General features: G+C 47.8%; 2 protein-coding genes across 4 annotated transcripts in view; one reads left to right on the top strand and one right to left on the bottom strand.

The window, feature by feature from the left end:
• Nucleotides 1-2,940: 2,940 nt before the first annotated feature.
• Nucleotides 2,941-11,437, top strand: LOC104034656 (cytochrome P450 2C9). Of its 2 annotated transcripts, XM_075717681.1 has the most exons (9): nt 2,941-3,120; nt 3,459-3,621; nt 4,120-4,269; nt 4,571-4,731; nt 5,119-5,295; nt 5,820-5,961; nt 6,391-6,578; nt 7,769-7,910; nt 11,256-11,437. In XM_075717681.1, exons 1-9 carry the CDS (start codon nt 2,941-2,943, stop codon nt 11,435-11,437), a joined length of 1,485 nt encoding a protein of 494 aa, XP_075573796.1. The 2 variants fall into 2 exon arrangements, with proteins under 2 accessions (XP_075573796.1, XP_075573797.1); XM_075717682.1 differs by lacking the exon at nt 5,119-5,295.
• Nucleotides 11,438-25,320: 13,883 nt separating this feature from the next.
• The window catches only part of TLL2 (tolloid like 2), a 102,269-nt gene continuing 101,172 nt past the window's right edge, over nt 25,321-26,417 (bottom strand). For both annotated transcript variants that reach the window (XM_075717402.1, XM_075717403.1), the window contains 2 exons: nt 26,119-26,369; nt 25,321-25,455 (listed from right to left, as the gene is read on the bottom strand). In XM_075717402.1, coding sequence (XP_075573517.1) covers nt 25,321-25,455; nt 26,119-26,369 — 386 coding nt within the window. The remainder of the gene's footprint in view (nt 25,456-26,118; nt 26,370-26,417) is intronic.

The raw sequence follows: 26,417 nt of genomic DNA, 5'->3' as shown, positions 1-26,417 counted from the left end.
TCTGTAGGCCACTAGCCTGAAGCTGATCATGATCCCAGCAAGCTAAAACAATTTTGAGCCTGGGAGACTGGGGCAGACACAGCGGCAGTGTAGGAGTTGCCCTAGCTGTAGAAAGCTCTCTAGAGACCTGTGGGAAGAAAATGAGGTCTTAAATACCACCACCAAGAAGTGCTGAGAAGTGGAGTACAAAATGCCCTGTGCATTGTGGGACTGCCTCCAAGGAGATCGCTGCGTGTATGGCCTGTACCATGCACCGTATGTGGTACAAAATGGCAGTGCATGGAGGAGTGACTCAGTCAAACCACTCCTCCACAGAAGCTGAACAGCATTTGCAGACAGCAGGGGTATCTGCACCAAGTGTCCTGGGGATGAGGGGTGCTGGCTGCACAGTGGGCAGGAGTAGCATTTCGCAGTGCTACCTTCTGAACTGAGGCCCAAAAAGAGAAGGTGCAGGCAGCAAGCCTGCAGGAGATTCCACACAATGGTGACAGACTTTCATAGAATCATAGAATCATAGAATGCTTTGGGTTGGAAGGGACCTTTAGAGGTCATCTAGCCCAACCCCCCTGCCGTGAGCAGGGACAGCTTTAACTAGATCAGGTTGATCAGAGCCCCATCCGACCTGACCTGGAACGTTTCCAGGGATGGGGCTTCCACTACTTCTCTGGGCAACCTGTTCCAGTGCTTCACCACCCTCATAGTAAAAAATTTCTTTCTCATGTCTAGTCTAAAGCTTTCTTCAATCTTGTGCTTTATTTTAGAAAAAAAGAGGCAAACCTACAACACTGGTAGCCTTTTCTTTGAATATCCCTAATATGTGCCTCCAATGGACTTAAAACTAAAGTTCCTGGGGAAGATGGAGGGGAGGGGATTTCAGCCTGGCCTTCCTGGGCTTTCACATGGATGGAGAGGACAGACCAGCCCTGCCCATTCTTAGCATCTGCAAACAGAAGTGAGTACTCAGAAAACCCTTGGACACTACTGTGACATAAAAAGGCCCATGGTTTCCCACAGGGAAAGGTCTGAGTGACTTATGGGTTTTCTGAATGTGACTGAGTCTTATGGGTTTTCCTCCCTTGTAAATCCCCAGTGAGTCTGCCAGGGTGGTGGGGATATTTGGAATATAATAATTTTATCCTGATAAAAATGAGAAATCTTGGAAGTATTCCTAGTTCCAGGGCTTTTGCTCATAGTATGTCGCAACCTGTGAGGCAGAGCTGAGTGAGCCCTTGTCCCCAGGAATGACAGAAGGCGGTAAGGTCATGAACGCTGCCAGCAGAGAGACCTCATGTAGCAGTGCAAACTCCCATGAACTCCACTTTCACCAGGCGGAAGTCCCTAGAGCTACATGAACTTCCACAAACTGCCCTGGCAACATCAGAGCTGATGCAGGAGTTTAGGCCAGCAGATCAGCAACTAGCCCAAACTTGTCGGCCATTCAGTTTTTCCTCCAAAGTATCAAGTATGGGTCTTTAAGAAGTGAAATGAGATTTAAGAAGACCAACTAGCAAATTATTGTGCCTATGCAAGAGGGTGAGGATGACTTAAGAACTCATAGGGAGGCTACAGAAACTTTTGCAAGGGATGGAGACCTTCGCTAGCACCTCTGAGTGAAGGGGAAACTCACATTAACATACTGCTGCACAGCAAACCCAGCACACTCCAACCAAGCACCTGGTTCACCCAGGCCCCTTGCTAATTCCCACCAAGTCCCATATCCCCTATCCTCGCAACACCTTCTGCTCAGTTGGATGAGATCTGTCTGCCTGCAAAAGTGTCACAGCTCAGGAGAGACAGAGCTGTATGTCCAGGGACTGAGCAAGCTGAGCACAGGCAGTGCCACAGCCCTGAGGGTCCTTTCTACCTGCCATTGCCACTGCTGTTGGGACCTTGCAGGTATGCAGCCCCTGGAGTAATCTCAGGTAGGAAGCTTCCAGCTCTTTTTGAAGTCTTTGCAACATACCAGACATACTCTGCGGCCTCCCAGAGCACCTCTGGCCCTTCCAGGGGAGCAATTCCTCATATCGAGGTCAGACATCAACAAAACAGGAACTTGTGCATGCCAGCTTCCAGCAGTAGGTTGGGTGGGCTTCTCTGGTCATTGCAAGTACAAGGACTAGTTGCCATGTTGCACTATCCTATACCCAGCCTCTCACAAATGCAGCTCTGTCTCAGCTTGGGAAGCCATTCCCCAGAGACCCTCTCAGGTTCACGATTTCTCTCTTCTCTACCTGCTTCTCTCACTCTTTCTCTTCTCTAGGAGAAGAGGTCAGAGTCCCAAGGACTAGTCCCCTTTTCTCATGTCTCTATCTTATCTCTCCCAGCAAGTCCCTTCTTGTTTACTGTGATGTCTGGAGACCCTTCTGCCCTTGCTAGATGGGTGTTTTATACTTTCTTCTCTTGTGAGGCCAGACACCCCTAGGGAGACAGACTGAGGCAATTGCTGTGCACTGAGGAAAACCTGTCAGTATGTTCTTTGGCACATCACATGTAGTGCAAATTCCACTGATAATGTCAGGAAGACTTCAGAAGCAAGCAAGGATGGCTCACGCCACTGTGAGCTTGTACAATCAATATCAAAGAATAGAAAATGTCACTGAAGTACTTGGAAGATGCTCCTGTGACAGTGAATTTCTGGGAGTGCCTCAGTAGAAGAGTGCATCCCTAGTGTGATCTCTTTAACAATGAACTTTAGGTGAAACAAAACAACTTTTATGAGCACATTACAAATTTCTTAGTCTCTGTTGGCCTCTGCAGTTGTTCGAGATAAGGCATGTCTTCAATGCCCAATTAACCCTGAGAGAAGTCCTAGTTTTGTAACACAGGGTGGTCTAACAAAGGATTGGCTAGTAACGTTGACTAACTCAGCCACGTGATCCTGAGCTAACTACACTCCAGCTGCGGCAGCCCGAGTCACACCCTCCTGAGCTGCAGAAGGAAATGGAGCTCCTAGGAGCAGCCACTGTTGTCTTCCTGGTTTGCATTGCTTGCCTGCTCTCCTTTGCAGCATGGAGAGGGAGGTCTGTAAAGGGGAAGATGCCTCCAGGACCGGCTCCCCTTCCCATCCTAGGTAACGTGCTGCAGGTGAAACCAAAGAACTTGGCCCAAACCCTCCAGAAGGTAAGGTCACTTTCTTCTTCTCTCTTACTTTCTTCTGTGGGCAAGAAATGTGTGGGAGCGGTGCATGGGGACAACCTGTGGCCATAGCTTGGTGAGTGGCAATCCCAGAGGAGCGGAAAAGTCATGGGGATCTCAGCTGCTCCCCCTCACTGCTGTTACCGTTGTTCAGGGCCTGATAGCTGGGAACCCTCTCCACACATTTATCATGAGAGGACCAAATCTTTATGTTGCTGGTCTGTGAGGCTGCACTGCCTGCAGTGGGATGCAGCAGCAAGGACACTTTTCAACTCCTCCTCCCTATCTGCTCCGTGGCCGTGTTCTCTCTTGCATTTTGACAGCTCAGTGAAGAGTATGGACCACTGTTCACAGTGCACCTGGGCTCTGACCCAGTGGTGGTGCTGCACGGATATGATGTGGTGAAAGAAGCCTTGATTGATCATGCGGATGAGTTTTCTGCCAGAGGACACATGCCAATAGGAGACAGGGCTAACAATGGATCAGGTATAGTTACTGACCAAGCTCCTTCTTAGGAGGAGGGAAGGGCTGAGGGTGCATTTGGCAGATGAGAGCTGGAGTGTACCACACATGAGGGAAGACTGCAGGGAGTGGGTGGGTCCCACCTGGAGAAGGGAAGGCAGAGTGGGCTGTAATTGCGGGCTTCTACCACTTGAAGAGGGTAGCAGAGAAGTGGAGCTGGATTGATCTCAGCAATGGGCAGTGAAAGGGCAAGTGGCAACAGCCACCAGCTGCAGCAAGGAAAATTGTGTGTGGATATGAGTGATGAATTGTTCACAAGAAGGTTGGGTATGCGGTGGAGAAGGCCAAAAGCAGGCAGTTGGACTACAGGACCTCCAGAGAGTGCCTCCAAACCACAGTACTCTATGACACTACTGTGTCAGTGGTCTCCCAGGGACAGGATTCACTGTTACTGTGAGCCTCTGTTCATCTCACACCCAGCATGCCCAGGCCAGGTCTTCCCACTTCCTTTTTCCTCTGCAGGGATTGTTTTTAGCAACAACGAGGAGTGGGTACAAATCCGGCGGTTTGCTCTCAGCACTCTGCGCAACTTTGGAATGGGGAAGAGGAGCATTGAAGAGAGGATCCAGGAGGAAACTGACTACTTGCTGGAAGAGATCAACAAAACAGAGGGTATGGTCCATTTTTAATATAGCTTATGTTTGCAAAAAAAAGACTGTATTAAAGGACCCCATGTCTTTAGCATAGAACTGAAATTCCCATGTGTTTGGTCCATGCACCAGCTACCCCTCCCTACAAAGCAGTAAATAATTCCTCAGTCATGTCCTCTTCTTTTTGCAGGACCCTTCTGTGTCATTCAGAGACTGTGATCTGATATTTCCAGTAACAACCAGAACTCAGGTTACCCACAGTAGCGATAAGTAGCCATAGTTTTGGAGTTTTTTTATGGTTTGTAACTTTTCTGAAATCACAGGAACACCTTTTGACCCAACCTTCATGCTGAGCTGTGCTGTCTCCAATGTCATATGCTCCATCGTCTTTGGGAAACGATGTGACTATAAAGACAAGAAGTTCCTGGCCCTGATAAGCAACATGAACAACATCTTTGAGATGATGAACTCCCACTGGGGACAGGTACATTCTGCAGTCATTTCACAGTGACATTCTCCCAGAGGAGCAGGAAGCCTCCCTCCCAATGAAAGCCCATTTCAGTCTTCTAACTAGGACCCCATCAATGCTCTGCTGCACAGGAGGGAATTCATTCAAGAGCAAAAAGCACCCTCACCAGTGGAGTTGGCTTTGGCAGCTAAGTGCAGCTTCCCCCTAGTCCTGAACACCCTTCTCCACCTCTAAGGTTCCTACTACTATTAAGCAAGCCCCTACTGCCCTGTCAGACTGCCCAGCTTCATAGCCCTTCTGCTTGCCTCAGTTGAGAGGGTTGTGGCCTTCCTAGGCTTTTTGCTAATATCAAAGGATGGGGCAGTGGTCATGCTAGGGACCTTGCTGTTTCTTTCCTTCCAGCTCTACCAGATGTTCTCAAAGATCCTGGATTACTTGCCTGGCCCACACAACAAAATATTCACAGAATTTGATGCTCTGAAAGCCTTTGTGTTAGAGGAGGTGAAGATGCACCAAGACTCCCTAGATCCCAGCTCCCCTCAGGATTTCATCGACTGCTTCCTCAGCAAAATGCAGGAGGTAAGGAGACAGCATACAGCCCCAGCTCAACCCCAAACACACCTATGCTGAGCCCCTTCCATCTCCTAAGCAACACAGACATTGGGATGACCTCTTCCAAGGCAGCTGGGCTGTACAGTGGGAAGACACCAGTAATACCCCAGATATTGCCTGTGCTAAAGCTTATAGCTCTGGGTCTGCACACCCACCAGCCACTACCTGCAGCTGCTTGGACAGCCAGACCTTCATCTGCTTTCACTGAAACACAGACACATTTGCAGTCTGGTCTTGCAGTTCTTTCACTGGAAAGCAGCTAGCACAGCAAGAGCAAACAGGCAGCTACATACCATTTGGTGCACAGCTTGAAAGAAGGTTGCTCTGGGGTTGAGCTTACTGCATAAAGATAGCATTGCAATGTCCCAGATAGCTGTTGCACCTTAGCAGAGAAATGCAACAGCTCTAGGTGAAAAGGAAGGCCTAGGATGACACAAGAAAGGGCCACTTTTCTCAGCCCAGCCAGAGAAACAGCCCAGCCTTTTCCGTAGGAGAAAGAGCATCACAATTCCAGTTTCCACATGAAAAACCTGATAAACAGTGCCTTTGACTTGTTCATTGCTGGAACCGAGACAACTAGCACCACCATAAGATATGGGCTGCTGCTTCTTCTCAAATACCCAAAGATACAAGGTACCGCTTTGTGACCTCTTCCTCTCTAGCTATTCCCCGGGCTGGGTGCGTGTCTAACACCACATCCTTCTCCCAACTTTTCTCCTCTCTCTCTCTCTCATGTTTTAACCAAACAGGCAAAGTCCTTGCACTGTCATTCCCCAGGGTGGCCATTAGAGATCCCTCAGCTTCACTGGCATCATCATCAGCTGCACTCCCCTCACAGCCAGGGACTTGACTGTGTCCATATTGTTATTTCCCAGCACTCCTATTTAGCTAAGTCACTAGGAGGCCACTCTTTGCATGGGCCACAGTGGAACTGTATTCTAGTCAACACCAAAACCAACATCAATGCTCCTGTCATCTGTGATTTATGGACAGCTTAGGGAAACCTGTTTAGGTAGGTTTTGTTTTATTTACCCATTTTATGGTTTGTGCCTTTCATGACAGAAAAAGTTCAAGAAGAGATTGACAGGGTAGTAGGACAATCACGAAAACCTTGTGTGGCTGACCGGACCCAGATGCCCTACACAGATGCGGTGATCCATGAAATTCAGCGCTTCATCTCCCTCCTCCCCCTGAGTCTCCCTCACACTGTGACAAGAGACACCTGCTTCAGAGAGTATGTCATTCCCAAGGTTAGTGGGCAAGCTCTCTCAAGTTCAACAACAAGGTGGCAGCACATTTGCTCTTAGGCTGTCAGTTACAAGCCAGAAGCTAGAAATTCTGTGGCCTGACCTTGTCACCCAGCCCTTCACGAAGGTTTTATTCTCAGGCTCCTGTAGCTCACTTGCAATCCCTTGTTGCTGCTCCATGGGCCAAGACTGGAACAGTAGCTCCACCTAACACCTTTGCTCATTTGCTCTACAGCTTTACCTATCTGCAGAAACACAGTGGGTTCATAAAAAAACAGAGCAGTGACTCCTCACACAAAAAGCAGCAAAGCCGTGGAACTGCTCACCACCATCCAGGAGAGCCTGTGCACATGCTTGGAAGCAAAGTCAGTCAGTGGTTATTAAGCATGGAAAGCCCGAGCCACATAGTGTTGGAGGCTATGTTTGCATTCAAGAGAACAAGCAAAAACTTTTTGCCCTGTTCCTACACACTTCTTGAGTCAGTCACTGCTGGCCACTGCCGGCCACTGCCAAGAGGCAGGCTGATGGGCTAGAGCAACTCATGGCCTGACCTGGCCTACTGCAGCAATGCTCATTGCTCTTCTGAGTGACTGTGTACAGCAGGGGAACAGCAGCACATGGGCTGTTGGCATTTTGATTTTCAGCTGTCTGTGTAAAATCAAAAGGCAGGACCTGGGGAACTGCTCAGCTTCCAGCAGAGGGCTCTTGTGTCATCACTGCTGGATTATTTATCCTACCCCCCATCCCCCTCAATGGCTGGTCAGGAAGAAGGAAGGAAGAGGATCATAGCAGGAGAAATTTGGCAAGAGAGCTTCACTTCCACAATCTTGTGTGCTTTTGGTTTTCGGTGCTCGCAGAAAAGAAGGAACATAGTGCATCTACAAATTCATTACTGTGAAACACTAAGAAAGAGGAGAAATTAGCTGGCGTGTCCCCAGATGACCAGAGCAAGGTGAGGATAAATGGTCTGAAAGTGAGAAGGAGCATTTAGGAAGAGCAGCCAACAACTGTCCCTGCTGTGACATCTAGCAGGGTCTCCCTAAAGCTGCCTCCCCAAAAGAAGGGTCCCCAAAAGGAAACCAAAGGCACTGGAAGGGCTGTGCTGGGAAGTTCAGTCTTAACTTGGCAGGCAGTAGGATTAAGCGATCTAACTCACCTCCCCTTCACATTCTCTTCTCCTTGTGTTACCTCAGGGCACCACAGTCTTTCCCAGCCTCAGTTCTGTCCTCCATGATGGTAAAGAATTTCCAAATCCAAATGAGTTCAACCCTGGACATTTCCTGAATGAGAATGGCACCTTTAGGAAGAGCGAGTTCTTCATGCCCTTCTCAGCAGGTAAAGCACAAGCTTTCTCTCTCTTCCTCCCTCTGTCAACCTCCTCTTCTGGGTACCACCCTGCCTTTTCCTATAACACACACTTCTTCCCAGCATGGTCCCACTGGTGCTTCCTTGGGGCTCGCTGCTTTCTGGATAACTCCTCCCTGCGGCTCCCTTCCCCAGCTGCATCTTGTTTGGGCCTCTGGCTTCTCAAACCTCCTACTAGGAGTGCTGATGTAATGACATGAATAGAACCCATAGACACTTTCTAAAATACCTGTCACCTTCCTACACAACCACCAAAGTCATCCTTAACCAACCTGTCCTTCTGTGGTAGCTCCACTTTTCCCCAGCATTTCTTACATACCTCTCAGACTACATGCAACCAATCACCTACCAATAGCCCCAACCCTCCACTTTCTCACCTGTGCTTTATGTCACCTTGCTCTCTTTCATCTTACCTCCTGTGATGCCCCCTCCATGTTTAAGACTTCTAGAATCATCAAATCATAGAATCGTTTAGGTTGGAAAAGACCTTTAAGATCATCCAGTCCAACCATTAACCTAACACTACCAAGTCCACCACTAAACCAATTAAGGGGAAAGTAATAATTAATTTCATGTTTCCTGGCTTGGTGGCTGGCTTATTTTTTAATGAAAGTAAAACTAGGAATAATTAAGGTTGGAAAGGACCTCTAAGATCATCAGTCCAACCATCAACCCAACACCACCATGCCTACTAAACCATGCCCTAAAGTGCCACGTCTACATGGTTTTTTAACATCTCCGGGGATGGTGACTCCACCACCTCTCTGGGCAGCCCGTTCCAATGCCTGACCACTCTTTCCATGAAGAAACTTTTCCTAATATCCAATCTAAACCTCCCCTGACACAATTTGAGGCCATTTCCTCTCATCCTATCGCTAACTACTTGGGAGAAGAGACCAACACTCACCTCACTACAGCCTCCTTTCAGGTAGTTGTAGAGAGCGACAAGGTCTCCCCTCAACCTCTTCTTCTCCAGGCTAAACAATCCCAGTTCCCTCAGCTGCTCCTCATAAGACTTGTGCTCCAGACCCTTCACCAGCTTCGTTGCCCTTCTCTGGATACGCTCTAGGAACTCAATGTCTTTCTTGTAGTGAGGGGCCCAAAACTGGACACGGTATTCAAGGTGCAGCCTCACCAGTGCCACAGGGGGACAATCACTTCCCTGCTCCTGCTGGCCACACTATTCCTGACAGAAACCAGGATGCTGTTGTCCTTCTTGGCCACCTGGGCACACTGTTGGCTCATGTTCAGCCGGCTGTCAACCAACATGCCCAGGTCCATTTCCACCAGGCAGCTTTCCAGCCACTCTTCCCCAAGCCTGTAGCATTGCATGGAGTTGTGACCCAAGTGCAGGACCCAGCACTTGGCCTTGTTGAACCTTATACAACTGGCCTCGGCCCATAGATCCAGCCTGTCCAGATCCCTCTGCAGGGCCTTCCTACCCTCGAGCAGATCAACACTCCCACTCCCACCCAATTTGGTGTCATCTGCAAACTTACTGAGGGTGCACTCAATCCCCTCATCCAGATCGTTGATAAAAATATTAAACAAGACTAGCCCCAAAACAGAGCCCTGGGGAACACCGCTTGTGACCGGTCACCAACTGGATTTAACCCCATTCACACAACTCTCTGGGCTCGGCCATCCAGCCAGTTTTTTTACCCAGCGAAGAGTACACCTGCCTAGGCCATGAGCTGCCAGTTTCCTTAGGAGAATGCTGTGGGAGATGGTGTCAAAGGCTTTACTAAAGTCCGGATAGATGACATCCACAGCCTTTCCCTCATCCACTAGGTGGGTCACCAGGCCATAGAAGGAGATCAGATTGGTCAAGCAGGACCTGCCTTTCATGAGAACCCGTGCTGGCTGGGCCTGATCCCCTAGTTGACCTGCACTTGCCTGTTGAGCGTACTCAAGATGAACTGGTCCATAATCTTCCCCGGCACTGAGGTCAGGCTGACAGGCCTGTAGTTCCCCAGATCTTCCTTCCGGCCCTTCTTGTAGATAGGCATCACATTCGCAAACCTCCAGTCATCTGGGTCCTCCCTTGTTAACCAGGACTGCTGATAGATGATGGAGAGTGCCTTGGCAAGCTCCTCTGACAGCTACCTCAGTACTCTCAGGTGGACCCCACCCGGCCCCATAGACTTGTGAGTGTCCAGCTGGCATAGCAGGTCATTAACTGCTTCCTCCTGGATTATGGGGGCTTCATTCTACTCTGCATCCCTGTCTTCCAGCTCAGGGGGCTGAATACCCTCCAAAGGTGGTAAACTCTCCTTTTTTTCCTGAGTCCCAGCAAAAGCTCCCTGTGTAGCCAGGCTGGTTGTCTTCCCTGACGGTTCGTCTTAGGGCACATGGGGACAGCCCTCTCCTGCACCTTTAAGACTTCCTTCTTGAAGAACGCCCAGCCTTCCTGGACCCTTGTGCCCAACAGAACTGCCTCCAAAGGGAACTTCCCAACGAGCATCCTGAACAGGCCAAAGTCTGTCCTCCGGAAGTCCACGGTAGTGGTTTTGCTGGCCCTCCTCCTTACTTTGCCAAGAATTGAAACTCTATCATGTCATGGTCGCTAAGCCCAAGATGGCCTCTCACCACATCTCCCACGAGTCCTCCTCTGTTTGTAAACAGCAGGTCAAGTGAGGCACCACCCCTGGTAGGCTCACTACCAGCTGTGTCAGGAAGTTATCATCCACACACTCCAGGAACCTCCTAGACTGTTTTGTCTCTGCTGAATTGTATTCCCAGCAGATGTCCAGCAAGTCATGAAGTCCCCCATGAGAACAAGGGCTAGCAATTGTGAGAGAATTCTGCCAGCCGCTTACAGAATGCTTCATCCACCTCTTCATCCTGGTTGGGTGGTCTATAACAGACTCCCAGCAGGATGTCTGCCTTGTTGACCTTCCCCCTCATCCTTACCCATAAGCACTTAACCTTATCATCACAATCATTGAGGTCTATACAATCAAAACACTCCCTAATATACAGAGCCACCCCACCGCCTCTCCTTCCTTGCCTATCCCTTCTGAAGAGCTTATAGCCATCCAATGCAGCACTCCAGTCATGAGAGTCATCCCATCATGTTTCTGTGATGGCGACTAAGTCATAGCTGCTCCTGTTCTTCCTTCACACACCAAACCAAACTGTGCAGGGGCTTTCTCCAACAAACTCTTCTCTTGCAAATATCCTTAGTAATCCTGACAGTCATCTCACTGCTGCAGCTGTATCTGGTAAAAAAAGCTGCATAACACATCTGCTTAGAACAAACTCTGGTCTACATGGCAACACCTGTTGAGCGCTATTTGCTGTTTTCCCTTCCAGGGAAGCGAATATGCCCTGGAGAGGGTCTGGCACGCATGGAGCTATTCTTATTCATGGGCACCATCTTGCAGAACTTTACCTTGAAGCCTGTCGTCAACCCCCAGGAACTCAGCATAACCCCAACACTGAGTGGGACAGGCAACGTACCTCCTGCCTACCAGCTCTGTGCTCTCCCCCGCTGAAAAGCATAAAACCTCTCTCCACGGTGTCCTGAGTGTGGCTACTCCTTTACATCTCCCTTACTAAAACCAATGGCAGGAGCCATTGGCCCACCTTCACAAGGCCTCCAGGAAGGCAGCCCAAACACAGGTGCATGCACAGAGTAGACACCTTCAAAGCCTCCCAGAACCGCTCCACCACATTGCAGGGAGGCCCTGAGTGACATTACAGCCTGTTGCACTGATGCTCTGTCCACAGGCTCATTGAGCATAGTGGCTGCATTGAACAGCTGACTTCTTCATAAACACGGCTCCCAGGGCTGCCCATAACCTGCTTCTCCCACAGCACGTGTCCCACCAAGACAAGCATGCTTTGCAGATGTATAGTGCAGTGCTGCAAGTCTGTACATTAATGACCCAGTAAAGAAAAATCTATTTATGAGGATTTAAGCCATTGTTTTCTTTGGGTTGGGGCAGCACCCACACCTGCTGCTCCACTGCAGAGTAGGTCTGCAGCACCTGTGGCCAGCACCCTGTGGGAAGGACTGTCCCTCCTAGGGCAAGGGTTCTGCCTGCTTCAGCCACTGGACCCACTGCTGCTGCCTGCAAGGAGCCCCTGGCCAGTCGCAGCACAACACAAGTTGGGAAGGCTCACTGTGTGGGAGGGGAAGGCGGTCCTGGGGCCTGGGGGCTATCAGCAACTCTGTCCGCTGTTCTTGGGGCTGCCAGTCCCACTGCCGGCAGCCAAAGGATGGCTGCAGCATGCCTCCTGGGGGAGAGCGCTGCCCCCCCAGTTCAGAGGCTGAAGCTCCAGCTGCCTTCATCCCCTCCCTGGGACCTCTGGCTGCTCCTGGGGGCTCCTCTCATTTCTCAGGCAGCCTATGGCCCAGCCTTTCCAGAAGCTGGGAGCACCTTCCCTATGGCTCCTCTCTGTCCTCCTCCCACCACCTCCCCCAGGCCTTCTGCTGCTCTCCCTGAGGCATTTGCCAGCACAACCCCACCCGTCACTAGGGGCACCTGGCACCCCCATGCGAATCAAGATGGGGCTGCTGAGGAGATGGTTTCTCTGGATAGTGTCTCCTGCTTGAATCATGCTCCCAGCCCACCTCCCAGCTGAAATGCCGAGGAGAGAAAAGCCTGAGTGAGAGGCCATTGCGGGTATGGAACAGCTGAGAAATAAGGGAAGTTGCCATCACAAGAGCTAAGTTCTGCAGCTGGAGTTGCATTCTCTTTCCAGTTTTCTTGGGTATATTGCTTAATCTCATTTATGATCTGGATTCCTTCCACCAAATGAAGAGTGCATCTCTGTCTTTGCAGGCTGTTGTGAGGAGCTCAGGCACCTGAGTGATAGGGACTCCAACCAACTCTCTGGCTGTTCTTTTCTAACATCAGTATCACTGCAAGGATTTAGATGTTCTTTATTAAAATGAATTAACTTAAATTTAGAAGGACAGCAAAATCATGTCTCCCAGAGAGCATGGGTACTTCAGAGGAATCTCATTTTGCTTCTGCATCTCAGAGGCATTATTGCAAACAAGTTATTTCCCCATCCAAAGTCTCTTTGTCCTGTCCTCCACAGAATTTCATGTATGCAAAAAGAGAAAACTCTCTTGTTCATAAACTGCAACTGTGTGACCCCTGGTGTCCAGGAAAAGGATTATGCCTGTTATATCTGGTCCCAGCCACTATTTGGTGCTTTCCTTTCAGTGACAGGGCAGATGGTTTTCATAAATGGATTCCACCACAGATGGCTCTCTTCTGGGCTTCTTCATCCTCATGGGCTTTGGTTGTGTTTGGATGTCTGGCTTGTGGTGTTTGTCTGGATCTTCATTTACATAGGTATTTGTTGTCCCCTGCATCATGGTCATATAAAAGTCCTAGAAGTAAAATATAATTTCTGTGATGGTTGTCACAAGGTACTCGGAGACCTTGTAAGTACTGCAGAGAATACAGTATGCAAGAATTCCTCCCTCTCTTTGGAAATATTTGGCAGTATTTTGAAGAAAATGTCACATTTGCTCACATCTCCTCCTCCCTCCCTTTTTGCCCATGCAGGATGCAGCTCTAATGCCTGTGTACTCTAAAACAATGGCAAACCATTGCTGGACTCTCATCTGGGATGGCATCAAATGGACAGACATGCAACCAGAAACATCAGTCAAGTAGGAGCCCCAGGCAAGCATGGGGAGAGAGCTTGCTGTGAGCTCTCTATTAGTCCAGGGCTACCCTTAAAGCCAGTCCTGCATTTAGTAACTCACTCAGCAGCATGCGTGCTATGTTGAGAATCAGTTAATAGACGACTTACATCTGGAGGTCTGGGAGGGGATGATTCATATTCATGTTCTTCTCGCCCATCGGGATGTTGATTCGTCTGAAGCAATGAACAAAACAGTGGCAAACAACATCTATCTACAATTCACATTGTGCATAAGCAGCACAGGACAGCGAGAAAATGTTCTCAGGATGTACTCAGGGGATAAATAACCACACAGGAGATAATATATAGGATAATATCCAACATATTCTAAGTTGGATGCCAAAATGGTCTTTCATTTGGAACAACCATAGAGTCTACTTGATGCCTGCCCATGAGAATGACCTTGCAGAGGGGAAGCCTCAAAGCCTGAGCATTGCCTTTACTAGAACATCCAAAATTTGTCTGGTCCTTTAACACAGGGGAAAACCCTCACTTCTATATTTACATTCAGAGGGAAAAAAAAAAAATGTTTACCAACAACAACTACAGGGAAATTGCGTCCCTCAGTACTGTTACACCTTTCTTTCTGAAGTAAGGAAACATAGAGATCCATGCAAGTACTAGAGCTGGTTAAAAACATCTGTAAAGTGGCAGCAGAAGGAAAGGGCCCTTTTAGGTAGAACTGTCAGTGTTTGGCTGCCAGAGTGCTTCATGGCTTTCTTCCTCCATGGGCAGGTTGACTGTCTCTTCGGTGGTGTGTGTGGTTTTCCACCTCAGAGGAAGGAAGCATGGTGCTACAGAAACTCCTGGCTCTACCCCAGCAGTGAGGAGGTAGGCAAGGTGCGAAGACCCACCCACCCCATGGGCTGGAACACAGGAAAAATGATGACCAAGCTATACATACTATGAAACAGCTTGGCAGCATTTCTGGAGCTAAGTAGCACCATCTTGGAGTGGGAAGATCCCTAAATGAATGATTTCCTGTGGGAAATGACAGAGAAATCCACTGAAGAACAGTAGTGATAGATTTTTTTTTTTTTTAATTTCCTGCTAGTTAACAGATCACTTGGAGGTGTCCCTTCAGTATTTTCATATGAATTTCTCTTTTATCCTTATGAACCTGCAACTCCTAAGCTGAGGTCCAGCCTTTGAAAGGCAGAGCAGAGACAGTTTGAGTGCCTAGGGATGTGGTCCTGAACTTCCCGAGAGCTTCAGAAGGTGTTGAATCAGGTTTCTGATGTGGAGGTCTAGGCTGGGAAGTAGCAAGGCACCCAGGAGATAGAAGGTAGTCACCTGATTCCAGCTGTAGTTCTTCCGCTGGAGAACACAGACCACCGCCAAGATGACTGCAAGGACCAAGACCAGGAAGGTGGGTATCCCTGCAGCTACTCCGACCACCCAGGGCTCATACTAACTCATAAAGAAAGACAGTCAGGTCAAACAGATGCAGTGGGATCCTTTAACTCTGTGTTTAGTACCTGAGCGAGTGGCTATCATGCAACAGCAAGAAAAGCCAATGTAAGGAACAAAACTGCAGCCCTGCATCAAAACAGTGGTGTCCAGCCCAGCTGTACTGCACACCAAGATGGACAGGGGAAGCAGAGATTTGATTTCAGAGGGAAAATGTTCCACACAATCAGTCAGATTAAATAATGAAATAAACTCTTACCCTAGAAGAACAATCTGCCTGGACGGCTGTGCTTCCAGATGTATGTGCAGAAGTCTAGAAATAAGATGGTTATAGAACATTTATAAAAAGTGTTTCATACAAAGCAAGCAAGGACAGAGGCAAAGTGAGCAGTTGCAAGACTTCACCAACAGCATGTGGTTGGTAACACACAGAGCACCCAGCTACACCCTGAGGTCATGGCCTGTACTTGCCAGTCATAAGCAAGAACCCAAACTCTGGTCCTTCCAACAATGGCTGACTGAATCGAAGGAATATATGTTTTTCCTCAAAAAGGGACTTGAGGCTGGAAAAAAGCATACACAAGAGATAAGCACAAACATATGCCAGAGAAAGCTGGATTCAGAAGGAAAAGCAGCACAAAGGGGAGTGGGAAGCCCCAAGAAAAGATGTGCTTTTGCAACAGTCTGCTCTCTGTCCTTGCCACAATGCTAGAGGCAGCTGCCTGCATGGCCTTGCCTGGAGAATCAATCGGTGCCTTGGCTTGCAGATGCAAGGCAAGCAGTGTAGGGCACTGGCAAACCTGGTGTACCCCAAGCCAAAACCATCTGGCTTTTTCTAGCCATTGCAAAATGTCACACCCAGCTCCAAATGACAAGGCAGCTCCAGCAAGAAGGAAGTCCATCACACAGGCAGCGATGATGGCAGGTGCCTCACTTGTTATCCCCTCTGCCAGGCTGACCCACTATCTCAAGCTGACATTGCTCCATCTGACAGCCACAGGACCCAGCGTCCGCCTCAGACAGCCGCAGAGAGCAGCCTCTGGTTACAGGCCAAAGCTCGAGAGCTGTACGTGCCTCCTCAAAGGCCAGAGGTCAGCTAGGTCTCCTCTGGCTCTTGCAGCTAACAGATGCTCTGTTTAGTCAAGAACAACCATGATCAATACTCACATCTACATCCATCTTTCAGTAACTCAGTAGCCAGAAAAATTGCCCTTCCCCATTCTAAGGCAGGTTGTGGCTGAACCAATTGTCCTCAATGCCTATAATTCAGCAGAAAAATGCAACTGATCCCCGGCTGGGAAGATGCAAAACCAGAAAGGTTCTGTGTGTCAGAACAGACTATATTTCACAGTACAGCAAACGGGAAGGTAGGATTAGAAAGTCCAGATCTTGGCATGCCCAAAACGTTTTGTGGGAAGAGAGAGGAACCCAATGTCTTTTAGCAAAGAATTAGCAGTGACGCATATCTTAATTGACTGGCAGGATATGTAAAGAACCCTCTGGTAACTGCTGGGATGGCTAAAGGCCTGCTCCCCTCTTCGCCCCCTCTCTCACCAGGAGAGAACAGAAATGAAGCCTGAAATGACATTCACATTCCCTTTGGTGAAAGGAGCAAGAAGAAAGTTCAGTTGCATTACATGCTTAGCAAACCCACCTCTTGCTGCATTTGCTCATTTCTAAATAAACAGGAAAACGGGCACAAATGCAGGAATCTGGGTACTTTAAGCATCTCACCTGTCTTTACTGCTACAGTATAATGTCAGCAGCATTAGGACAGTCTGTCGGATGATCTTCATCAACACTCACCCATAAAAGCAGCAATTTCTCTTCCAGAATCCCACCCCCCAGCTCCTACAGATAACATGATGGTAAGCAGTCAGCTGATCTTCATCCTATGCAGTGTACTTACTGAATTTACAGCTGTCATGTAAAATCGTGAGAAAGACACTACCTAGAGAAATTTTTTTTTAAAAAAAAAAGAAGAAGATAACCAGAACTGAGTATTAGCAATTGGGAGATGCCCCCAGCCAGGTGTGGGAGTGGGGAGGGGTGCTTCTGAAGTGACTGGAAATGATGGCATGAGAATACACTCATTTGAGCTGAACACAGAAGGCATGCTAGTGACTCCAGAGAAAACAAAAACCATGCCATGCTACTGAAGAAAGCGATAGGAGGTAACATGAACTGGTTTGCCTGAATTGTTTACACCGTGCAGAGCCTCTGAGTAGTCAGGGCCCTATCATTTAATGCATTTACCCTGACAGCTCCCCAGAGAGAAAGGGTAAAGCTGTTTAACCCCACTATGGCTTGGGAGCTGAAGTACAGTGGCAGCTTGTAAAATAGCAAGGACTTGCATCTGCAGCCTTTGAACCCCGAACTAATCACATGTGCCTGCTCCTCTTGATTCAAGGACAGCCGAAAATGATAGAAACACATTAACTCCTTCCTGACTAAATTGTTTCCACACATAGAAAGGGAGGTATTCAGAAGAGTTGCTGTTAGATGTGCTGTCTGTTGGGATATAGATATTCTGCCATCTGGGAGGAATGCAGAAAAAGGCTTGGAGACAGTTGAAAGCTGCTCTTAACCTCTCTTGCTGGTACAGCTCTGCTGCTGAAAGCAGTACTGGATCCATTACATGGTGAGCTCTGTGGGCAGCTGGGGATGCCTGTAGGGATTGGTGCTAGTGGCAGTGTTGGGAATGGTACTGCAGAAAGGCTTAGCTTCAGAGGGGGTTATCAGGACAAGCAGTGCAGAAGCCTCTCCTCCCTTATAATCCAGGGGCAAGTAGTATGTACATCTGTAAGAAACAGCTCTTTTAAGACAATTAGGTTCAGTGTTATTCCTGAACCCCAGCCAGTCCCAGAAACATGCAAGAATTAAGTAAGCTGCAGGGAAAGAGCAAAGCTGCTGACATCTCCCTTGGAACTGAAACTTTGGTGTTCTGGAAGGTGACAGGAAAAGGCTGAAAGAGAGCTTCGCTCTGCATCCACACAAAGCCAATAGAGAGGGAGCTGGCAGAAAGTTGTCCTTTTTCTGACTGCGGGAAGTTCTGCTGCCATGCACTGAGCAGGGCCTAGTTACTTCAGAACAAGGAGGTCAATGCAGTGAAAGCTTGCCGATAAAAGTCTGGATACTGCAGGTTATGGAGAAGGAAGGCTCAGAATGCAAGCAAGCTATAAGAGACTTGGCTCAGTCTAAGACCTGCAGTCTAGGAGCAGGGCACATCACTGTGTGTCGAGGACCATAATCCACAGCAAAGTCAAAGAGGGTATGAGTTATCAAAATATCCAGAAGTCATCCACCCATTACAGACTCCAGATGGAGGCTTGTTTAGAAGTGTGGCCTTTATATGCAGGCTGTGAGCATTGTACTGAAGTGTAACCTTTGAACAGCTTAGCTTAGGGGACCACAGATGTTGGGAAATGCCTCTGGGCATGCAGACACAGCTAGCAATCAGTCACCGAGTGAAAAGGATCTCTTTCAAACTCCTGAGACGCCCAGGTATTGCTGCACCCTGGCTGCCAGCTGGGAATGAAATGTAGCAGAAACATTTCTCACCAAAATTTTCTACTGTGCCTTCCTGGAACTTTGTCACTGAAACACACCTTTGTGAACAGCTGACCTGTTAATGTTTGTTTTCGATTTTCATACCTGCCTCTTCTCTGAAGCTGTAAATTTATTTTATTTCCTTCTTTTTAGTTAAAGACAGTGCACTTAATGGACTTCACGATTACTTCCAGGACTGTGCATGCAGGCTAAATGAAAGTCTGAACAGAAGGAGCCACATGAAGAGCACATTTACATATGGTCACCTTTCTGTGCTCAAGTTATCTGTGAAACTATATTTGTGTGTGCAACCGACTATTTACAAATTTAAGTCCCAGCTAGGAATAGGTCATAACCTCATTGGCAGCCCTTGATTTGAGTGGAAATGTTTTTCCTAGCTTACTCAATCACAGTTCCAGACCAGGGTTAAACACTCAGTTTCTTAAGGTGGGACACTAGCAAACAGACTGTATGAAGTAAGCCCTTTTTTAAAGAAAAACCCTGGTTCTGAACTTAAATCACTAACAGGTGACTTGCAGGGCACTGTGCATTTGTGCTCTCCTCTGAGCTGCCTTTACTTACAAAATGCAGGATTCAGGGTATCTTACTAAGACTGTTGTATTTGGAAATGGAAGTGTCTAGCCAGCAAGCAAGCAAATACAGAAAACTCTAGCAAGACACTGAGAAATAGGTTGTTTCTCTCTATGGTACAATGTTTTAAAGCCATTGTCTCAAGTCACTTGCAAAAATGGATCAGTATGCAAGTTTGTATGCTAGCCATGTCAGGAGAAATGAGGCTGCCCTTTACACAAAGATTACTACTGGAGTCCAATTTATGTAGTTCAAAAAAGAAAGACGACGACACTTCTAATCCTCCTGATTAAAACTCCTGACCACTGCTCTGAAATTTCTAAATGTAAAGTGAATGTAATACAATACTGTGGTATCTTTCTGTGCTGGCACTGCCCCTGCTTTTGCTCATAGATTGCCCTGACTACTCCAGAGTGATGTTTACAGGGGTCAGTATCAGTGACCCTATGAGTCAGGTAGATTTCCCAGCAGCATTAACTACAGCAGCTACTGTCTGCCAAGAGCACATCTTGGGCGAGAGAAAGCCTTATACTGTAGCTGAGGTAAAAATAACTGCTGCAACCTCTCCCTCTCTCTTTTTGCCACTCAGTAACTCATAGCAGCCTACAGTCCTGGAAACTGATGGAGAGACCACAATGAGACAGGCCTCTTCCCTGAACAAAATCAGCATCACTGGGCCCCTGCGACTCTGTACAGAGAGCTTCTCACTGAAGGGAGCAGAGGGGAGATGGACAAATGCAGTTAACACACACATCCAGCAATCAGACGCTCTGGCTTTACTTCTCAGATTTACCACAGATGCTTCCACCTCTCAGCATCAACTCTCCAGCATATAGATAATACTCCCTTTCCCCTAGCTGTTCTCACACTTGCTCAAACTGTGCTTGTTCATAGGCAGGGACCATGTCCTCTTCTGGAGCCTATAGAGCTCCCTGGCCAGCTCTTGGACAGAGCTGGGACAGGCTACGTGCCATTCACTGAGTAGGGCTGTGGAAGAGAGAGACAAAGGGAGATCCCAAGGGGACCAATATGGCGAAGTGAAAGGAGATCAACAGAGATTAGAGAGACCAAACCCACTAATCTATTTCTGTTTGTATACTGTTAACAAGTAACTTTGTGCTGCACTCCCCTAGCTCGGCTGTCAATCTAAGATGGGTTGAGAACATTACTAAATTTCAGAGAATGTTGCTTTAGCCTCAGAGCCATCTAGCTACTGGGAGGAAGGAGGTTTCGCTCCCAGCCACTCTCACCTCACCATTTCTAAACAGACAGTGTGCGTTTCAGCAGGTCCCATCTCCCAGGAAAAGGAAGTCTCCTCAAGAAGGGTCCACTGCATGATCCAGGGCACAAGCCTCCTCTTTGCTCTAAGACCAGGCAATACCTCCAGGACAGAAAAGCTAGGGTAGACGCTAAAATCCAAGCAGGTGTCTGAAACTATTGGTTGCACTGTAAGGAAATGCAGAGCTAACGAAGGGGCCAGCTTCATTGATTTCGTTGGGGCAGAGAATGGGAGGGTTAAACACTCCCGGGGAGCTTTCCATCCAACACCTAAGTAGTCCCGTGGCCTCACCTCTCCTGTACTCAGACCTCCCCCCACTACTTCCACCCAAACAAGACTTAACGGACTCGACAGGATGGCTCCCACTCACCATTTTGCTCTTCTTCCTGCGAAATCCCTGCATGCGTTAACAGCAGACTGCCGATGACAGGGTTAGCGCTCCTTTTAGGATGAGTCTCTCCTCCTGCTAAAAAACAAACTGTGGACCTGCAAAGAGGAAGAGACGATGGCATTTCTCTCAGGCTGACTCAGACAACCTGGCTGGGTCCCAGCACACCTGATAGAGCCAGGTCCCTGCCAGGGGCAAGGTCCGGCACGTGCCCGGGAAGCTGAGCTTCAGGGCGCCGGGGACTCCACCCTTCTCTGCCTGCCCCACAGCAAATAACACCGCTCCTGGCTCCAAGCGCGTGTTTAGTACGTACCACAGGTCAGCCTGCTTTTGCTTTCTGAGGCTCGCACTTTGCCAGAGCACGTTCGCTGGAAACGCCAAGACAAAGTGGAGGATTTCTGCTGCATCGATGCTGAGACCAACGAGCCTGCCTGGTCCGAGGCATCATTCTGTGTCTGAAGTGCGCTGTACCACTAGGTACTCAGGTTTTTAAAAGATGAAGAATCTGCTGGCAGATAATGGATATTCACTTCAGCATCTCACACGTGGTGACTGGATGGTCCTTAGCACTTTCTGGAAAATTAAGTCCCGTTTCTAGAAATAAGCAGAGAAAATGAGGACTGGCCATGTCTCAAAGCACTGGTGCAGGTAATCAGGGTGGAAAGAGACATTAAGGGAACATGCTAGTTGAACAGTAGGGAAGATATAAGCCTGCAAAAGATCTTTACACATGCAACAGATCGTGCACACAGTAAGAACCTATCTCGCTGTAATTGCAAATGTCTGTGTGTTTCTCAAACAGCTATGACTACAGTTCATATTCCACCTTCTATTTTACCTCCTATTTCCCACTGGCTTCACTTGGGCTGCATTATTTATAATGTTTCAACATCATTTTGGACTTTAACTCTCTATGTGTCTGAAGGCTTCCTAGGCCTTCTAAAATGGGAAATGATGTCCACCTGGTGACTTGTCTGTCAGCCTCCAGGCTCGTTCCAGGGTCATACTGTGCCATGATACTCTGGTGCAGGAGGCTGCATGGGGATCCTTATTCCTTACTTCATCTCTGTTGCTGCTTTGCCTTTGGGAGCAGCTGGGAGGAAATTCAGTCACCACGAAGGTTTGAATGTCTGTGACATACACCACAGGAAATGTTCTGGGTGATGGGACATGCATGAACTGGTTATGTGTTGGGGAAAGAACACAGACATGATTCTTAGCAAGCAGGGTAGACATCAAGCAGAGGACAGAAAGAGGAAGAAAAGCATTTTAGGTGCTGTCTAGCTACTGAATATTTTGCTACCACATGAGACTGAGGACCACAACTTTGCAGTAAGGAGCATCTGCCTCATGCTCATCCTGCTGCCCTTTGCACAGGAGTTTCATGCCCCAGGGTCTTTGGAACCTGTTGCTGAAGGCCATACCCTTTAGTGTAGTAAATGAGCCTCCTCTTTTGAAGTCTATTTATGGACTAATTCCCAGATCCCTAATGTTTATCGCTGCAGATCTGCACCTCAACCCACTAAAGCCTAAGTGCAGAACATGAAACACAATGATGTAGCCCTTTGGCCGACCAACTTGTTCCTCTGCCCCACTTCCTAAATGCTCTCTTGATTGCAAAAGCCAAGACAAAACTAAAGGCTCAGCGGAAACTTGCTTCCTGAAGAGAGTAAATCCCACCCAGTGTTAGCAGTAGACACAAACAACAGTTGGCAGAACAAGGAATGTATTAAGAAATTTCCTCCCCTTGAGGAAGTGGTAAATGCATGCATACAACAGAACGTGCAACTGAATCCAGAGTCCTTAATGAATGCAGAGACTCGTTCTGGGCACAGGTACATTTGTGATTGCCCCCACACCCTCCTCTCCTCCCCCTCTTAAAAAATTAGTTCAGTTAGTGAAATGTAAAACCACACAAAGACCAGAATACGTATACACGCCTTAGAGGGTCTGACATATTTTTCTTTTTTCTTAAGAAACTTTCACACATTTAGAATTATGGACTGTTAAGCCCAGTCAGTACAGCAGAAATATTCTACATAGATCATTGGTTGAAATGCACAGTACAACAGTTGTGAGCACACTGTCACAAGAGACACCTGCATGAATGCTAACAAGTGTAGTAGATCTGTCAAACCACATTGCAAGCATCTGCAATGAAACGAGTCTGGGGAAGATGGGAAATTACCAGAATATGGAACAGAGATCTTAAAGTACATGGGAAGCTGCTACAGTCACTTCTCTCCAGAGTCATTGCTCCATTAGAGAGCCAGGAAACCTGAACCGCTGCTTGCCACCTGAAACTTTCCTTCTGTTTCACAGGGATCGGTGTCACGCTTTTATTTCCAGACCTGAGTCACTGTGATTTTGCTTGAACAGGGGCAAGGAAGAGAAGGACAAATGCAGACCCCCACCCAGCAGAGCCCACTTCCCCCAGACCTGCATGGTCAAACAGCTTGAGAACAGAGGTCTTGCCTGTAAAAAGGCCATAACATTTGAAAAGAGGAGCAAAAACAGAGCTAAAAAACCAAAACAGAATTAACATGGTTTTATACAGCCTGCAATAAAGCTATAGTCAATGGTACAGTATTGTTCGCATGACACTTATTAAGGCTTTGACTACTAGTCTTCTACATGCACATTTTATATACATATAATCTTGTGTGTGTTTGTGTGTATAAATTAATTTATTTTTCTTGTTCTAAGCAAGAAAATATTTTCATGCATTTGCTTCTCCTAGTATTCACAATACTTGGACCATATTCTTTTCAAGGACTTCTGGAGAGGGCCGGGTCTATTTATTATCCATCTGGAAATGCCCTCATCTCCAGGAATGTTGTTTGCGCCCGACAGTGGTGCTGGCCCCACACTTCTCCACAGTCATACACCAGAGAGGAGGTGTTACCCTGGAGCCTGCCAGTATATTGGTTATGTAAACATAGTAATCCTTGGATTATAAATACTTTATTAAAGCTAACATACCTCAGCTTTTAGCTCATAATTGCCCATGAGTGCCTTAATGAAATACCATTCAGAATAAAGTCTTTTTTTTTTCTTCTCTTTTTTTTTTCCTTCCCATATAAACAGCTCGATTACAGTGGTTCCCCCAAAAGCACAGTTTTCCCTACTTTTTCCCAAACAAGTGCCAAACTACCTGTTAATTCTGCAAGCCCATGGCTTGGTAGCTTGTACATAAATAACTGCAACACAGAGCATGTCTGAGTCTTATAGCTCAAAGTGCTTAAGTCACCACCTTGCTTGCACCCCTGCCATGAAGCTAAGAGACTGGGCCACGGGCCAGCGAGGAATGGGGAGGAAGCAGAAACCAGCAGAGCTCTTCCGTTCCCAGTCCCATGCCTGGAACTTGCACATGTTTGACAAGTTCTCAGAGCTCACCAGAGCTGACCTGTAGCACGGCCTGTGTCCCTTTGCCTCAAGGACAGCCTGACTATCTCCGCCCCAGCGTTTCCTTTGGTGAGACACTCCAGCTAGCTGACGTTGCAGAGCACTCCTCGGTTGCAGTGGGGAGCCCTGGGGAGAGCACAGTTCAGCTGTGAAAAGGAAGGGCTCACAGGGAAGTGGTACTGAGGAAAGCAAGAGGCATAAAAAAGGCTGAGAAAGCAAACATGAGTGAGGAGAGATTCCTTATTTAAGGCCTGGACTGCTGCCACAGCCCTCTGAGCTGCCTTGCCTGGTGGTGTAACTGGAGCACAGTCAGCACTCCAGTTGCTAAACTTTGTCACCATCACACAGTCATGCCTTGCATCCCACCACAGCACTTCCCTGTCAGCCACCACCTTTCCCGTGGCCACCGCATCAAAGTACTTGCATTCAACATATACCATGACAGTTACTGCAAATCAGGCACTGGGCCCTTCTCATTCACCATGATCCAAGTAGCTAGCAGCTCTAAAGAGACCGTCCCTGTGCCCCTGCCTAGCTCTCAACACACAATAACCAAGACAATAAATAGACAGGACAGAAGGAGTGATGGAGTTCCAGCCGTCTGGTTGTTCACTTATTGCACAGAGTATTTTGGGCTGGAAGGGGAGAGTGTGCGGCTCCCAAAATCCTTTGAGAAAATCCTACTGGGTAACTGTCCACATCACCTGCTCCAGAAAATATGTTCAGACAGCTCATGTGTACAGGATGCTTGGGAAATGTCACCTAGAAACAGGATACACAAGAGATGAAGGCTTTTCTCAATTCAAGCTCAGTCTTCACTCAGCCCCATGGCAAGCTGTGCAAAATACAATGTTTGTGCCCTGGCAGGTATGATTAGAAGACAATTTTTGGTCCTGGGTATGTTAACAAGAAAGGGTCATGCTAATAATTGCAGAGGCAAACCTTCGAGACTGGATTTTGTTTTAGTTACAGAAAATACTGTACACTGCTTTTGGCCAGGTGCACAGAAGCTTTAAAAAAAAAAAGACAAAGATCACAGTTAAATGCCTCAGTCTTCAGATGGGGAATGTCTGCGAGAAGCAGTCAAACTACTTTCTCATGTGCAATGCATCTTGAAATTTGGTACTTATGTATCGGGCGTGAAAGCCTTTCTTGTTGATGGTGTCATCTGTATGGAATCGAATCATGATGGAATCCCCTGCAGAGTAGATTTCTTCCAGAGGCTGCAGAAAAGGAAAGAAGACAGCACAGAGTGGTCAACTGCAGGCTAAATAGCTGTCAGTGCTACAATGCTAGAGTTTAAGCTCACAGTGAAGACAGACTGGCCAGTAAACACAAAGACTGAGTGCTCAGTACCTCCTGCCCCACTCTGAGTTCCTGAGCTTATTCCCTTGCTCTTTGCATGCTTGCCTTTTATGTTTGAAGACTGATGCCAGTCCACTCTACAATCCAAGTTCTTCCAGTTGTTTTTTCACAGGACTGCCTGGATAATCTTCCCTCTACCCTTCGCCCACGCCATAGCATGGCCACAATGTGACTTGGCTTCAGGCAGGAAGTGACTGAGGATGAAACTGGCCTTCAGAAGCCGTTTCCCACAGTTACTTTCACATCAGGGCTGGGGCACCACAGCACAGCAGTCTTGTGCTGCTGCATATGACCCTGGGCTAACAAGGGAAAGTCAGTCAGCAAGGTTTTCAGACCAACTCTGTGCATCAGATAAAATGGCTGTGATCTCTAGCAAGAGGAGAAGCAGCAAAATGCAGACACACAAGACATTGTGTGAGATCACCAGTTTGTGAGAGCTACCCCTGTCCAAAAAGGGTACAAGAGTACCCTTCCTTGCCACCTCCAGTTATGCCTATGAAATCCCCACCACCACGGCTTACCCCTGAGCCACAGAAGCGTCCGAGGCGGGGTGCAGTGCTGTCATAACCATCATAAATCTCCATGTAGTCATACCCACAGTCAGCCTCCTCCTCGATCTCAAATGTCTGGAATATCAGCTCCACCCCATAACCATCTTCAGCTACAATCACCCATTCGCAGTTGGTTTGACCTGGGTAGTTGTTGTCCCCAAACTGAGCATGGGAATATAGCTCCTTAGTTTGTACTTCAGCCTTTAAGAGCCCGCCACACTCTGGAGGAAGAAAAAGGCACAAAACAGTCTCTCAAAGGCCTTACCTCA

This window comes from Pelecanus crispus, chromosome 10, assembly GCF_030463565.1.
Source record: "Pelecanus crispus isolate bPelCri1 chromosome 10, bPelCri1.pri, whole genome shotgun sequence".
NCBI lineage: Eukaryota > Metazoa > Chordata > Aves > Pelecaniformes > Pelecanidae > Pelecanus > Pelecanus crispus.
The sequence above is the reverse complement of the archived record's forward strand: the minus strand, read 5'-3'. Positions and strand labels throughout refer to the sequence as shown.

Excerpts from the sequence above, each read along its gene's own strand:
- LOC104034656 (XM_075717681.1), top strand. The coding sequence starts at position 2,941 with ATGGAGCTCCTAGGAGCAGCCACTGTTGTCTTCCTGGTTTGCATTGCT. Across the intron at positions 3,121-3,458 it reads TGGCCCAAACCCTCCAGAAG|CTCAGTGAAGAGTATGGACC; the intron begins GTAAGGTCACTT and ends GCATTTTGACAG. Across the intron at positions 5,962-6,390 it reads CAAATACCCAAAGATACAAG|AAAAAGTTCAAGAAGAGATT; the intron begins GTACCGCTTTGT and ends CTTTCATGACAG.